The following is a 16,515-nucleotide window of genomic DNA, read 5'->3' as shown; positions in this document are numbered from 1 at the left end:
TTGCAGATGTGGAACGCCACTGAAATGACTGTGAATCCTTTGTAGCCAGCCCTCTTTCAGAGCACTGAAGCATGCTAAATGTCACCCGGGGACACTTGCAGCGTTCTCTAAGCCATGTACCATTATCAAGAGCAAATCAGCAGAACTGTGTAGAATCCTAATTAACACTTCTCCTTCTTTCTCCCCCAGGAATTGATTTTAAAATCAGAACAATAGAACTAGATGGGAAGAAAATCAAGCTACAGATATGGTAAGCTTATAAGAACATAACATAACATGCCATGCACACAAAAGACTTCAGATCACGTTCATGCAGTGTACACGGCAATGGATTTTTGCATCTCTCTCTCTCTCTCTCTCTCTCTCTTGGGATTTCTGCAACATTACCTTGCAAAAATTAGTAACTGAGTACATAGTTATTCATTGCTACAAATACCAGGAAAGCAGTAGGCCTGCCAAATGTTAATAAGCTATATTAAAATGACAGGAGAGGGGTATTCATGGTCGAGTAATGAAGCTCACCTGTTCAATTGTAAAGTTCTGCATATAGGCCTCTTTGGGGCTTGTGGTGTACAGATAAGGAGACTCCTTCAGCTAGGCCAGCATTTCTGGTGGAGCAGATGGGCTTGGGCAGGCTTATCGAAACTCAAAAGGCTTTTTCTTCATCTAGTCTTGTTTGGCATCCAAAGGAGTTGACAATGTGGTATTGAAATCCAGCATCCTGTGTCTGTAAGGCATTTATGTTATGATTATTAAAACTGCCTTTTTATCTTGCTCCCCATTGATAAATGTTGCAGGCAGCTCATAATTAAAATGTGTAAAAACAATGGAGTTAATGGAGAAATAGAATGCTGCTTCTCTTTCTGCCTCAGAGGTTAGGAAGCACAGTAAAGCACAGTAAAGAACTTAACCCTTTGTTAAGTTCCAAAGGACAAAATGAATGGAATACCTCTTCCAGTATTTACAGGGCAATCTCAGTGATGCCGCTAGGTGGAATTCTCATATACAAACTGCGGAAGATGTTGGGGGGCTTTTCAGAGACTGCTGCTCATTCGGTCCTGACCATTAAAGAGGCTGAGAAGATGATATCCCTCTCTATGAAATGGAGTATTTGCACAAGGAGAGCCAGCATTAAATGAAATGCACACAGTTGGGAGACAGGGCATGTGCCTCAACACCAGTTTATCTGTTCAAAGGATCACAAGATAAAAAAGTTACTTTAGAAAATTGGGCTTGCTAACACATTTGCTGAGGACTGATATACAAACTGACAACTTCTTGCTTGTAAATTTCACTGAAGTAGATGGTACTTCCAAGTATGTCAAAGCCTATGGCAATAATGCTTGCTACCCAAATCACATCCCACTCGGAATTTAGTGGCAGGTTGTTTGCAAACTATCTCAGTGTTACTCATACATATGTGTTGGTCTACAGGGATACTGCTGGTCAGGAAAGATTTCGCACAATCACAACAGCTTACTACAGAGGAGCCATGGTGAGTGTTCACTTTTCAGCTTGGCTTTGTTGCACTCTTAGCCCAGTGGCAGCAAGAGTTCTTCCTCCCACAAGGAAACCTTTAGTCTTGTTTGGTAGCAGGACCATCTGAAGTTTCTTGGTTTTTAAACTATTTTCTAAAATCAAAGGAACTGTAATAGCACAGTTAGTATAGATTGCAAAAAAAGCACAGACCATCTCACTGACCATTTACAAGTGGTTACTTCCTTCCTTGCCAGTTGGAAGTTAACAAAAAGAAAGAAAGAAAGGAATTGCCAGGAATTGGAGCTGGAGGTTGTGGTAAGCAGAAACTACAGCCTTAAGAGAGGTGGGCAGAGTAGGATGGCTGCATGTTGAGGGAGGGGATATGGATCCACCTGTGGAAAGATAGAGGAATGGGAATAGATGCCATCTGGTCCAGGAGTGTTGAGCTACAGATGGCATAGGGCTGAGGACAGAGCGCAAGTAAGAGCTTTGGGATAGAATGGCATGAAAATAAGTAGGTTGCAAAACATATTTTTTGTAATTGTTTGATGTTTTATTTATACTGTTAGATTCTGCTTTGATTCCTTTGAGAAAACGCATAATACAAATTATTATTATTATTATTATTATTATTATTATTAAGCTGAGGGGGTTTGCTGCAATGGAATGTGGCAACTTCCATCAGCGCCCATTGATTCATATAAAAGCCATAAAAGTACAGGTGTTCTCAAGACTTTGTCGTTCCATTTTATCATAAAACAAAATTCTAAAAAAGTAAGTTCATTTTGTAATTATATTCTGAGTAAACTGTACTTTTTTAATAAATCAGTCATGATAATTTTATGCCAGACACAAGTTATGCATAAATGCATTTTATATTCCTAAAGTACCAAAGTGAAAGATGCTAATATTGTTGGCTGGAGGGGTTAAATAATCATTTTTTCCCCGGGGAAGACTCCCTCCCCTCATCATGGCTTTAAAGTTTCCCGAAAATGTACATCTCTATCCCTGTTTATCACTCAGAAGTCTATGCAGCATAAAAAGTGTGAGTCAAATAATAGCTACATAACTTGACTGATAATCTATTTTCTCTAGGGAATAATGCTGGTATATGATATCACAAATGAAAAGTCTTTTGACAACATTAAAAACTGGATAAGGAACATAGAAGAGGTAGGTGGATATAAGCAAATATCTAGCTTGACCTGCCTGGTGATTTTGCGAAGACTTGAACAAAGATTGAAATGTTACTATCAGTTAGATTTCACAATGATTAAAAAAGATGTTTATCATATCACAGAGGGAAGTCAGGTGAAAGAGGTCCAAAATCCACAGTGAAAAAAAATTATATGTATTCACGTGGTATAAATTAAAGGAAAAAAAGGAAAAGTGGATGCAGGGAGAGGCTAGATTAACTCTTGGTTAATTCTTGGGGACAGATTAGTGGAGGATCACTCCAAGTGCGTTCTCCATTGATGTGGGGGCTGGAGCTTAAACAAGCATTAATGCAAAATTTAAGGGACTGCCAAGGTGTGTATTTATGGCCTATTTGTGCTTGAGAGTACATGGCTCAATATTGTTTTAGGGTTTATCTTTGAATAATGGCACTCTGCGTTTCCCTTCTAGTTGGCAGGCATTTTGCTTAGCTCTGGGCTAAAGCCTTGTTCATTTCCTCCCCTCCTTGTTTCTAAGAGCTTTGTTTACCACTCGTTGCTTATTTCGCCACCAGCACAGAGCAAACCCTGTCTTGGAACAGTTGACGTGGGGCTTACTTGGTAGCATGAATCAAGCCTGGTGGCAAAGGGTGGCAGGGCTTTGCAACACACTGAATCAGATAAAGAAAAGTGAGGGGCAGAGGAAGTGAAAATGGTCCAGAGAAAGTTTGGAGGAGGATGTATTTGGGGGAAAGGGTTTGACATGGGGGAAACTGGTCAAAGGAGTTGACAGCACCTATATCAGTGTCATCAATCTGTCATTAACAGCAGGCCCTCTGACAGTGGGGCTCAAAATGGTAGTCCATGGAAGAGTGCTGGCCCATGAGCCATCTGCTACTACTCCTTGGAGAGTCTCCAAGAACAAGAAAGTGTTGTGGCCAGTGGGCACAAACACACTCCGAGGAACATTGAAGGAGGAAAAATTGCAGTTGCCCTACATCGATTAGCTTAAGAAGGTCTGTCCTGTGGAACACTGGGAGTTAACAGTGAATGAAGAGATCAAGAAGATCAAAATCTAACTGACTGCCAGACGTACTGATGGTTTTGTCTTCTCAAAGGAATGTCAAATTTTATTTGTCTGCAGGAAGGCAGCTTGCAGTCTATACTCAGACATATGATATTCAGATTTAGGTCTTATATGGGCAATAGCTGTCTCACTTTCTAGACTTTTACCACATCTGCAAATCAAGTTGGGTATCAAGATCGGTTCCCCCAGTAGCTCCTATGGCAAAGAAAAAAATTGCCCTGCAATGCCATCTAGGGAGCAAGGCAGTGTTTTCCACTGCATGGGGGGGGGGGGGCTCCTGGACCAGTTTAAACCCCAGGGAAGCCATTTTTGAATCAGGAAGTGACTTCTAATCACTTCCTGTTGTTAAAAAAAGGCCTCTTCTGGGTCTAAAATGTTTAGAGGGAGTTGTGGAAAGCTGGTTGCGATCCAGCTTCAATCGATCTTGGATGAAACGGATTATCTAGACCAGGGGTTGGCAACCTCCGGCCCGCGGGCTGGATGCGGCCCGCGGGCGCCTTTTTGCTGGCCCCCGCTCCCTCCGGCCGCCGAAATCGCTGCCGATTTCGGCCGCTCCGGCCGACATTTTGCCTTTCAAAAGGCGGCAAAGTCTCGCGTGACCATAAAGGCCGCACGAGACTTCGCCGCCATTTTGAAGGGCAAAATGGCGGCGCCCATTGGGAGGCCCGATGCGGCCTCTGGAGCCCTGAAACGGGGCTCCAGGAGCCGCACCGGGCCTCTGGGAGGCCCGATGCAGCAGCCGAAGCCCTGAAACAGGGCTTCAGCAGCCTCACCGGGCCCCTGGGAGGCCCGATGCGGCCTCTGGAGCCCTGAAACGGGGCTCCAGGAGCCGCACCGGGCCTCTGGGAGGCCCGATGCGGCAGCCAAAGCCCTGAAACGGGGCTTCAGCAGCCTCACCGGGCCCCTGGGAGGCCCGATGCGGCCTCTGGAGCCCTGAATCCCTCCTGGCCCCACCCACCTCCCTCCTGGCCCCACCCTCCTCCCTCCTATAAATGGAGGGGCGGGGGGAAGGAGGAGGAGGCAGAGAGAGAGGGAGGGAGGGAGGGGAGGAGGAGAGAGAGTGGGAGGGAGAGAAGAGAGAGGGAGGGAGGGGAGGAGGAGAGAGAGTGGGAGGGAGAGAAGAGAGAGGGAGGGAGGGGAGGAGAGAGAGAGAGAGAAAGGGTGGGCGGGAGAGGAAAGAGAGGGAGGGAGGGAGGGAGGGGAGGAGAGAGAGAGAGAGAGAGAAAGGGTGGGTGGGTGGGAGGGAGAGGAGAAGAGAGAGAGAGAAAAGGTGAGAAGGTGGGAGTGATAGGGAGGGAGGGAGGAAGGGAGAGAAAGAAAGTGGGTTGAGACAGTGGCATGCATTTTTTGCTGTTTTGTGGCCTTGCCTAGTTGCTTCCATTCTTGCAAATATTGCTCTTATTGTTGTTGTTGTTCTCCTTTGGTATTCTCTTTGTAAAATCCCCCCACATGGACTTGCTTGCTCTTTTGTGGGTTGAGACAGTGGCATGCATTTTTTGCTGTTTTGTGGCCTTGCCCAGTCGCTTCCATTCTTGCAAATATTGCTCTTATTATTGTTGTTGTTATCCTTTGGTATTCTTTTTGCAAAATCCCCCCACATTGACTTGCTTGCTCTTTTGTGGGTTGAGACAGTGGCATGCATTTTTTGCTGTTTTGTGGCCTTGCCTAGTCGCTTCCATTCTTGCAAATATTGCTCTTATTATTGTTGTTGTTCTCCTTTGGTATTCTCTTTGTAAAATCTCCCCACATGGACTTGCTTGCTCTTTTGTGGGTTGAGACAGTGTGCATGCGTTTTTCCTGTGTTATGGCATTGCCGGCCCTAGTAGCTTCTTGCAAATATTATGCGGCTCCGCCCCTGGAGGGTGGAAACTCCGCCCCTGACATGTGGCTCCGCCCCTGGATAGTGGAAGCTCTGCCCTGGCATGTGGCTCCGCCCCAGAGGGTGGAAGCTCCACCCCCATGTGCGGCTCCGCCCCCAGAGGGTAGAAGCTCCACCCTCCGGCTTCGGCTCCCCAGTTGTCTGAGGGACAGCAACCCGGCCCCCGACTCAAAAAGATTGCCTACCCCTGATCTAGACCCATTTCAAACCGGCTTTCGGGCGGGTTACGGGGTTGAGACTGCTATGGTCGCCTTGGTCGATGATCTCCGTCTGGGCATGGACAGGTGGAGCGTGTCCCTGTTAGTGCTCTTAGACATCTCAGCGGTTTTCGATACCATAGACCATGGTATCCTTCTGGAGCGCCTGGGAGAGTTGGGAATCGGGGGCACTGCGCTCCAGTGGTTCCGATCCTACCTCTCTGGGAGGTTCCAGATGGTACAGCTGGGGGACGTGTGCTCCGATAGGAGGGCCCTTATATCTGGGGTACCCCAAGGAGCCATCCTGTCTCCCATGCTTTTTAACATTTACATGAAACCGCTGGGAGAGATCATCCAGAGACATGGGGCGTGGGGTTATCAGTATGTTGATGACACCCAAATAGTCTTCTCTATGTCTCCGACTGATGCAGTGACCGGGGATGGCATCTCTCCTCTCGTGGCCTGTCTGGAGTCGGTAATGGGCTGGATGAGGGAAAACAGACTCAGCCTGAATCCAGAGAAAACGGAAGTACTCGTGATAGGTTCCCCTGGTCCGGGAACGGCGGTGGTTCCACCTGTCCTAAACGGGATCACGCTTCCTGTGAAGGACTCGATACGCAGTTTGGGGGTGCTCCTTGACTCGTCGCTTCACCTTACATCTCAGGTGAGTGCGACAGTCAGGAGCACCTGTTATCAGCTTCGGCTGATACGCCAGCTGCGTCCCTACCTGGGCCGGAGGGACCTTGAAACTGTAGTACATGCTCTGGTAACCTCTCGTTTGGATTTCTGCAATGCGCTCTACATGGGGCAGCCCTTGTATCATACCCGGAAGCTGCAATTAGTGCAGAATATGGCAGCACGACTGGTCACTGGTACAGCCAGGGCCAGTCATATGACACCGGTCCTTAAAGACCTACACTGGCTGCCTATTCGCTTCCGGGCGCAATGCAAGGTGTTGGTTGTTACCTATAAAGCCCTAAATGGCTTGGGCCCAGGGTACTTAGAGGACCGCCTCTCTCCGTACAATCCGCCCCGCACACTCAGATCAACCGGGCAGCAATTGCTAAGGGTTCCAGAGGCCAGATTAGTTGCTACTACTAGGAGGGCCTTTTCCATCTCGGCCCCCAGCCTCTGGAACACACTGCCCTTTGAGCTCCGCTCAGCCGCCTCCCTTACTCAGTTTAGGAAGGGGTTAAAAACATTCCTATTTGAGCAGGCTTACCCCTGACTCTCTGACCCCTGAAGTATTCTCTCCTCGCCCCCTTCGTCAGCATGTCAGCTGGCATGAGTGGTGGTTTTTATTGTTTTTATTGTATAAGGTTTTTAATGTTATGTTTTTGTGATTTTATACTGTTTATATTGACATATTGTCATATTGTTATTGTTATGTGGAATGTTGGAAACTGCCTTGGTCTTAGAAAGGCGGTATACAAATAAAATTTTACTTACTTACTTACTTACTTACAAAAAAACCTTTATTTTTCTGCAACCCTATGACTGAGAAATCTACAAGATCTCCAGTCATCAATTGCCCTACTCAAGTCTTACAAATTCAGGGCATCTGAGGCTTACTTGCCCAAATCAGTTCAGCTGTAGTGCAGTCTCTCGCTTTGCCTTCCACTTTACCGAGCATTATTGTCTTTTCCAAGGAGAGTCGCATCGTCTCATGAGTATGATATTCTCAGTTTAGCCATCTTGACTTCTAGGAACACTTTCTCTCTTGTGTCATTGCTCTGATGAATACATTTTGTGGCACAGCTGCTCTTACCTTTGTGTTTTCTTCTCTTCAGCACGCATCTTCAGACGTAGAAAGAATGATCCTCGGTAACAAATGTGATATGAATGAGAAAAGGCAAGTTTCAAAAGAAAAGGGAGAAAAGGTAAATCCTGCCAATATAATAATTCCTTGGACATTATTTTTAATGTTTCTGGTTTTTCTCCTTTGTTGCGTTGCTTTGTTTTGAGCCACTGAGTAACTAGATCGCAACTGAGCAAATGTATTGCATTATGCTAACTTGCATTATTTCCAAGAAGCTCACTCATTTCAAATAAAACAGCTGGCAAGATAAAGCCACCAGTCTGCACTGCTGGCTGTAGTGGGTCAAAGTCTTGTGAGGCGAAGAGCTGAAAATACAAATATCTAACATTAATACAGTGAGACATGTCTTGAAGACGGTGCCTTCAGGGATACACACCCCAGTGTGTATGATCCAGTGTAGAAATGTGAACCCTGTGGCTCTCCAGGTATTGTTGGACTGCTATTATTCTTCAAGTTAAGTCTGCTGGGAGTTGCAGTCCAACGCCACCTGTAAGGCCAGAAGATTCTCACCTTGTGTACAGATTCAAGTATATATACAGTGGACACAATTGTGGGAGATGAGACAAGCCCAAGGTAGTTGTGCAGAACAGTTCTATCAGTGCCTTTTACTGTGGATCTCTCAGAATTCTCTTGAGGGCCATGGATGTGCCTTTGGCCTTGCTGGGAGCCTGGGTTGTAACTCTTTATTGTGCTAAAGCTGATAGCTGGACAGATACATGGCTTGTCTGCATATTGAAATTAGACTTATTAAATGCTCAACAATGAATGCTTTGAAACTCTTGCAGTTAGCGATTGATTATGGAATCAAATTTCTGGAGACCAGTGCGAAATCGAGCATAAATGTGGAAGAGGTAAGAGTGACTAGAACTGCTAGTAACCTTGCAGTTAGAATATTTTTGAGAATTTAACTTGGTGTGTCTGAATTGTCTGTCCTCATAAATGATAATTTATGATAAATGATATTGTTCATAAATAATAGACAACACTCTCCTTTTATAGAGATGCTGGATGAGGGCGGGAGTTTAAAGCTTGTCTTGGTTTACTAGCCAGTAATTGCCCCTTTGGCCGTCAAAGCTTTCAGGACTCAAGGATATGTCCACATGCCCATTAGAAAGCAAGATCCCCTTTCTGGATGCCTTACCTAATGACTGTCAAAAAGTAGCAAAAGTTTGGGGGGACGACCATATTTCAGTGGTAGAGCTTTGTATGCTTTATACTTAGAAGGCCCAGTACAATGTCTGGTATTCACCGTCTTGGTCACAAAATACAAAGCTCTATAGAATTGGGGCCAGACTGTCTGAATGACCATATATCCCTATATGAGCCTGTCTGAGTTTTGAAATGTTAGGAGAAAGCTTTTTCTAGGTCCCACTGCCTTTACAGGACACAAGAGAAGGCCTTCTTGGTGGCTGCTGAAATGTTTGCCGCAAAAGAGTATTTTAATTGGAAGGGAAGTGATGATTTTTTCCCCTTCATTTCTTTGGTTTTAGATGCTTCTATGTTTTTAATTTGGTGCTGTTTTTAATACAATAGTTAATCCTTCATCTGTATTGATTTTTGGCAGCGTTCTGTTTTAATCTGGTGTTGTAAGCCACCTTGGGTATTGCATGGGAGAAAGGAGGGAAGGGGAATAGATGGATAGATAGAAATAATTCTCCAGGAGGAAAAATGGGTGTGGCAGCAGGAGATAGGGAGAGCCTTTCCTCGCTCTTGCTCTCTGCTCATGACCCTAGAGAAATTAGGTCCAACAGACCAGGCAGCACTGAGCGAGACAGACAGCCTCTTCTGGGAAATGGAGCAATATACTGTAGTCAGTAGCAGTCTTTCGCAACCTTTTTACCCAGGAAATGCTGGCATAAAAATTATACCAACAACTCAAAAAAAAAGTGTGTGTGTGTGTGTGTGTGTGTGTGTGTGTGTGTGTGTGTGTTCTTCAATTCATGACATCTCCCACAATCCCAGGATTCTAGGAACCATGGCTGAGAAAGTGTGCCCCATGGGGATCCACACGACAGCTTTCTTTCTCCATAGTCTGGTGCAAAGTGAAAGAAGGCCTTCCTCTTCCTCCAGAGGATTAGCAGGAAGGGCTGGGCCTTGTTTCGCTTTGGGTTTTGCTCCACAGAAGGCAGAGGCAACAGAAGTCTTCTGCAGAGCTTCTCTCTTGCAGAGCAAGCCTGCCTGAATGTGACTCAGAAAGTAAGCAAGGGTGGGTGGGTGGCTGCTGCTGTGTGCAAGCCAGCACATGTCCAGCAGGGCCTTGCAGATGTTGTGCATGGCTTACAGCCAAAAATGGAGACTCTGGTATCGCAAATGTCAGAAGTCTGCCAGATTTAAGTCGTTCTCACATACAGCGTATATGTCTGTGAGTCTGTCAAGATATCTGTGAAGTCATTTTCACAGCATATTTGCCAATCTTGATTTCTTAAGATCATGCCTTTCCTGTCATTGTAATCTTGCTTGAAATGTTATAGATTTTGAAGACAGTTCACCCTGTGCTTCAGGTTCCCAAGGTAGAAATGTCTAGAGTCAGCACTTTTAGCTAGTTAACCTATGTTAACTAATAAGTGTTAGTGTTAACAGATTAGTTAAACAGATTAGGTAACACTCGCATGACTTTACATATTTAAAAAAAAATTAATTGCATTTTAATATGGTAATTTGTTTAATTGTCATATACCTATTTCATTGTTCTAGCATTTTTGTAAGCCAATTTAGGTCCCCTGCCAGGAGAAAGGCATTAATTAATTAAAGCTAGACATTAAATAAATAAAAGTAAATCATAAATTAATGCTCCCATCCTGTTTCCTTTGTCTGATCATTCTTTGCTTTGCTTCCAGGCGTTCTTCACTCTTGCACGGGATATTATGACAAAACTCAACAGAAAAATGGTTTGTTCATCTCCTTATCTGTAACTCTCAACTGGTCTGTCTTGCTGTAGAGGCCCACAGATTATGCCTAGCCTTTGTAGCCAGGCAAATTGTTGTAGTCCCTCTCCTCCCAAGTGTTAGGGGTTGGAGGTTTTACCTCTATTATAGTGATCTTTGGGGGCATTTGGAATATCTGTGAAGCCAACTTCTCACCCAGCAGGAGGTGCCTTTGCATTTTCCACTAGAAAGCCCAGGGTGTGAATGCACACAAACACAGCTTTATTTGTTCTCTTTTTCAATGGCATGTAATCTTGATCTTAACTGTTTCTAGCCTGACCAAAGCAGCAAGATGTTAATATGTAAAACCCAAGTGCAGCATACCTGGTTAAGGGCTCCTCCTCTGCATGAACCCCATGAATGAGACTTACCTGAGAACCTGCTGGTGCCACTTCTCTTTTGCATGAATCGGTTACATTTGAGTAGGGCACAGGTGGGCAAAGTGGGCCATGTGCAGCCTCCAGCACCCCCAAGGTCTCAAAAATTATTTGCGAGGGTAATGCTTTGCCCCTCTGGCATACCCTCCCAGCATTTCACAGATGAAAGCTGGAACACATGTGGCCAAATAGCATCAAAAGAGTATGGTCAAGATGACAAAAGTTATGGGTGAGGAAGAGCATTGTCCCTGCCAAACTGGGTATGTTCTGAGGTCCTGGTGATATTTTTTGCCATGTTTTGCCCCCCTGGGTCAGTTCAGGCCTGGAGGAGACTTTTTTTAAAGAGGAAGTTAACAAGAAGTGACATTTTAAAAAGGCCTGTCTTAGGCCAGAAATGGCCAGTAGCCTAAAAACACGGTGGAAATCCTTCCACAGTCCTAGAGTACATTTGGGGGCAAGAGATAGTTGGTTAGGTGGAAGTTGTTTTTGTTCATTTTCATTTTTTGCAGGGGAAAAATGCAGCAGGGAGTGTGGCCCTCCTCCTCTAAGGGCTAATGTAGCCTTTAGCCTCCAACAGTTGCCCACCTCTAGTGTTGGAATAATGTTCAGTTACTTGGTCACCCTTCTGGATTAAAAGGTCCTCTGTTAAAAATGGTCCTTCCCTGTGTATCTGTGACTTCCAGCTGGAAGGCTGCAATTTTAGGGTAGTGACTCAGGGCTGCAACAGGCAGTAACTACCCTGCAACTCTGAATTAGTTGTGATTCTAATGCTGCAGTGCTGGGGCAGAGTTAAATGACCTAAATAGGGGCTGTTTGCAAGGAGGAGTACAGCAGTGCAATGAAATGCACTGGGTGAGGACAGTTTGGGCTTCTAGGATCCTTTATTTCCCCACAGAGCGCTTATGTGCTCTTAATTTAGCCCACTTTCAGATCCACCAATACATGATCAAACAGGATTTTTGACTAGTTCTCCATTAGACTTGAGAGTATTGTTGAGTACCCCAAAGAGCCGCAAGCCTTTTGTTTCTTCATAACAACATAGCACACTTCCGTCTCTCATTTTTTGTCCTTGTCTCTCCTTAGAATGAGAACAGTTCGGCAGGTGCAAGCGGCCCAGTGAAAATCACAGAAAACAGATCAAAGAAGAGCAGCTTCTTTCGATGCACGCTGCTTTGATGAACTCCTAATAATAGACTGCAGCATACCTAGAAAGAAAAAAAACCCAACCAACCAACCCTTTTCTGCTTCTCTGAAAGCACAGGCTCACCTCGCCTCAGAGCTGTTACCACCAGGCTGCTGCTGAGAGCTCTTTTTGAATGTAGAGTGCTCTAAGCCAAGTGAATGGATTTTAGGTTGCTCTGCTTCTCAACATGTCGGGCTCTTTCCTCTCAAACACGGAAGCTGTGAAGTTGAGGGGGAGAGAGAATGAGAGAGACAAACACAAACGCAGGAGCTACATCTTCTTTCTTCTTCATCACTTTTGTTTCACTGCCTGCTTCAAAAGCTGCTAAGTTGTTGTTGTTTTTTCTTTGCACACCTGTACTAGCCTTTTGTTGCCTGCTTAGAGCACAGTTGTACACCTTGGGTATTTGCACAGCTCTTTTGGGAGTCTGCTAAGCGGTCTGTAACGTGACGCTGTGCGTTTCTGTTCTTTTCCAGCAGTAGTGTGAAAGGATCGGAATGGACTCCCTCCCCTGCCTCTGTAGAGCACATGCCCCAGCTCTCCATGGGTACAGCCACCCGGCACAGAGGATTTTGCTGCCTGCATTTATGAGTGGTCAGCCCAAACCTGTGTGCACTTCCCATGTTCCCTCCACCTAGTTCTCCTCTTCCACTCCAATTAACTTAGATGTGCTCTGGAATGTGAGTTACTTCCTTCAGAGTGGAAGAGAAGGCAGGATGGATTGCGTGCATCCTATGTGAACTCCACTCACTCTGTACCTTGACATATACCACTTTCTGCTGTGGGCACAAGTCACGTACAGAGCGGTCTAGTATATGTCCCTAGTATTTTTCTCAGGCATTCAAACCTGTAAGCAGTATATAAGTGGGCTTTGTTTAACATGTTGAGGAGAGCTTGACACCTCAGGCACTTAATCTCTCCATTGGGGTAATCGCTACCCATTTTGTTTTTAAACACACACACACACATCTGTTGACACTGAATTGGCATTTTGCTTCCTGAATGTAGAGTATTGCTTTTTCTGTTTCTTACGTCCTCAGCTCAGTGACACCTGCACTGCAACTTCATTTCTATTTCTGGGCGCTTTCACAAGAGCCTCGAGTTGTCGCCTGTGTTCAGAACAGCGGCTGTTTTGAGTCTAAAGCTTCCTGGTTCTGGTTTCACCCTGTTGAATATTGATAGAGAAGGCTCACGTAGCAAGTGTCCCCTTAGTTTTCAGTCCCTTCTGATAAAGAAGGTGTTTTACAAAAAGCATAGTCGCTCTTCCTCCAGGTATGACCATCCTTGATTCGTGGGGAACTGAAGTTAATTCAGACCTTCAGCCACCTTTCTCATTCAGCTGAGACTCCCATTTTTCATTTTTAAAAAAATCTTGGCAGGGGTTTAAAACAGGTGCTTTATTTTACTGATGTGCCAAACAAGGACCCCTACAAACTACAACTCTTTACGTCTGGACCATTTTACTCTAGACAGAACCATGACTGATAGTTTGAAAGAGGCTGTTAAGTTAGTCAAAATGATGTTTGGGTCTAGCTGTCTTTCTCAGAAATACTGTAGGTTGGCCATTGGAAACCAACAGAAGGCATCTTCTCAACCTCTGAACAGGTTAGGAAAGAAACCATTCCTCCGGAGTTGTGTGCATAGACACACTCCTCACCTGCAGGCCTAACCATTTTGTGCAAATTACCTCTTGGATTGTGTCCCCAGTCCCCCCGATCTGTTTTGATGGAAAAAGAAAAGGGAGTGTGTCTGAGAATATTAAAACAGCAAAATACTTGTTTCTGCCTGACAGCTCTGGGTCCCACATTTGAACTAAAGCATTCCTAATTTATATCAAAAGTGCTTTCTTTAGGGCAAGTGGGGCTCTCTTTGATGAATGTCCATCTTTTTCTTTATCACCTGTGACTTTGTATCGTAATCTGTATCTCAGGAGGCTGTCCGAAAGCCAAAACTGACACGTTCTGTGGTTCCCTTCCGCACATTCTTCTTTGCTTTGTTGTGCTTCCTCTTTGCCCGTGTTGTCCTTTATGTTTTGGTTCTGTGTGCGAGGGTTTCATCTCTGTGAACTTCCCTTTGAGAGAGCCTGCAACTAGTTGAACCGATAAAAAAAAATGCTTCTTGAAGCAGCAGCAAATTTGGGGTAATCTGCTCTTGTTTTTTGTTTTATTAAAAAGAAACGTTGCTATTTTCTTACTTCTAGCTGTGCTAAAATGTACATAAAAATTTGAGTAAGACCATAGGAAATTCACTTTAAGCTTGGCGTAAGGATGCCACACACATATACACTCAGTTCACTTCTCTTCGTGATGTTAATGTTTGGAGGTGGGTGGGTTTTTGTTTTCATTTGGGGTTTTTATTAGTGACACAATTGTCTTTTCCCTGCTGAAGTTTCAGAAATATTTGTTTCATGAGGAAACAACTGTAATCTTAAAAGTAACACACACAAAAAAAACTCAACAGCATTGTGCAGCAATATTAAGTGCTATGGCTGCACTTTGGACTTTTCATGATGGTTGATCAAGACCTTGTTGAGTTTTTCTTTCCTGCAACTGCTATGCCTTGCAAAAGTGAAATGTGCTCTATCCACCTTCCTCAGTCTGACACCTTCCAGATATTGAACTGCAACCTCATCAACCCCATGCTGGCTGTGGATGATGGGAGCTGTAGTCTGAGGTAAGGTGCCCAGGTGAGGAATGCCACACAAAGCCAACTTTTCACTTCCCTCAAGTGCTTTAGGCAAGCGAGTGTTTACAGTCAGAGGTGGCCTTTGCCCAGTCACTTCCTACAAACTTTTCTAACCTGGAGAAGATACTCATAAGGCTGATCATAAATGGGTTCAGCCTTTAAATTGCAACTTTGCTATCAGCTAGCTTAGGTTCCCCCCTCCAAAAGAAACTTTTTGTACCTTCTCCAAGATAACAACGTATTTGGCCTTTCTCTGCAGACCTCATTCCCTTTAATAAAAGGGCATTCCTTCGTCATGATTCAGGGACAGAAAGACCACTTTCCCCATTGAGCCTCTGCTTTACTACTGACTTTGAGAGAACGCAGTTTTGAAAACACACAAGTCCTGCTTAGCTTAAACCTAGCGATCCATCAAAGCCTCCTTCCATTGGGCTTTTTAAATAACTTCAGAAGGTTTTGTTTTCTTAGGTTTCATGCTTCACTCTAAAAAAAGTTTGGGTTCCCAGGCTGCACAGGAAGAACCTTAAATCTTTTGGCAAACTTCTTTTGTGTTCTTTCTGTACAATACTTGTAAAATACCTGCTGGCTTATTTTTTGAGAAGTGTAGATCATACTAAAAAAAAATACATATACGGAGTGTATCAGTCCCAAGTGCATTCCTGTTTCTCACTTTCGGGTTGAAGAGAATAAAAGTCTGTTGCTTCTGTTAGGCCCAAATGGATGTTGTACTATAAACCTGGTTCTGTTATGATGGTTTGGTGGTTGGCAACACTGGAAGGCTTGTGATAGGTGGCAGATAAAAATTTTAACATTTTTGGTTGTGATGGGAACAATGAGTGAAATGTTAGTAAGATTTAAGGCCAGCTGTGGCCGATTGTGAAATTGGTGCAACCACATCCTAGTCTCATAGTTTACATTTCAAATGTAGTCTTAAAAACCATATTTCCTAGTTTCTGGAGGAATTGTAGTGCATTCCTATGGCCTTACAAAAGAGAAAGTGTGCAAAGGACATTTCCCCATCCCCTTGGGTTTATCGTTTTTAATGCAGTATACTAAATTCGGAGGAACAAAGCGTGACCCAAGGCAGCCTAATATTTTTATTTTACATACAGTTGTTTTGCCGAGTGTGAAGCACATCTGGTCACATCTCCAAAGGCATAAAGGCGGAAGATGCTCCTGCAGATGATAAAATGGACTTATCATATGGTTAACTTGTAAACCTGACCATTAATTGTATACTGATGCTATGTAAAAAGACAAAAAGGGGGAGGGAGGGGAAAAGGGGCTGTTATTTCAAGTGAACTCTTTTATAACTATGTGTGTCTCAAATAAAATTACATAATAAAGTGTTGGGGGTTTGTATGAAATCGTAACGTTGGCATTGGGCAATGTCTGCAGAGCGTTCCATGGCTGTTGGCTCTGGAAGAGGCCTCAGGTAAGAGACTTACCTCCTGTAAGGACGCCTTTCCATCTCACAACAGAGGAAGCGTCTCTGGTGACCTTTCGTACATCTTTCTCTGGTGTAATGCATGCAATTCTGCACATTGGGCTTAACACTATCGTCTACACAAAGGGTGAGCGACTCTGGCAGTGGGGCTAAAATTTGGAAGGACGTACCTACTCCTGCCAAAAAAACCATGCAATACTTTTGGTCTCCAAATGTCCCCGGAAACTTTTGGAGGGAGCATTTTGGAGACCATTTTAGACCCAGGAGAGGCTTTGCAACAAGAG

At 44.5% G+C, this 16,515-nt stretch overlaps 1 protein-coding gene across 1 annotated transcript in view; it reads left to right on the top strand.

Annotated features, from left to right (window-relative positions):
- LOC149307113 (ras-related protein Rab-8B) overlaps positions 1–16,098 on the top strand; it is a 35,536-nt gene extending 19,438 nt beyond the window's left edge. Inside the window, exons 2-8 of the mRNA XM_089538161.1 lie at positions 190–250; positions 1,435–1,495; positions 2,575–2,652; positions 7,587–7,676; positions 8,401–8,466; positions 10,453–10,503; positions 12,000–16,098. Coding sequence (XP_089394287.1) covers positions 190–250; positions 1,435–1,495; positions 2,575–2,652; positions 7,587–7,676; positions 8,401–8,466; positions 10,453–10,503; positions 12,000–12,092 — 500 coding nt within the window. The 3' untranslated portion in view covers positions 12,093–16,098. The remainder of the gene's footprint in view (positions 1–189; positions 251–1,434; positions 1,496–2,574; positions 2,653–7,586; positions 7,677–8,400; positions 8,467–10,452; positions 10,504–11,999) is intronic.
- The last annotated feature ends 417 nt before the right edge of the window (positions 16,099–16,515 follow it).

Source organism: Sceloporus occidentalis, unplaced genomic scaffold (assembly GCF_023333645.1).
Source record: "Sceloporus occidentalis isolate IW3139 unplaced genomic scaffold, rSceOcc1.0.p SCAF_9, whole genome shotgun sequence".
In the NCBI taxonomy this organism is placed as follows: Eukaryota; Metazoa; Chordata; class Lepidosauria; order Squamata; family Phrynosomatidae; genus Sceloporus; species Sceloporus occidentalis.
This window is presented reverse-complemented; position numbering and strand designations above follow the sequence as displayed.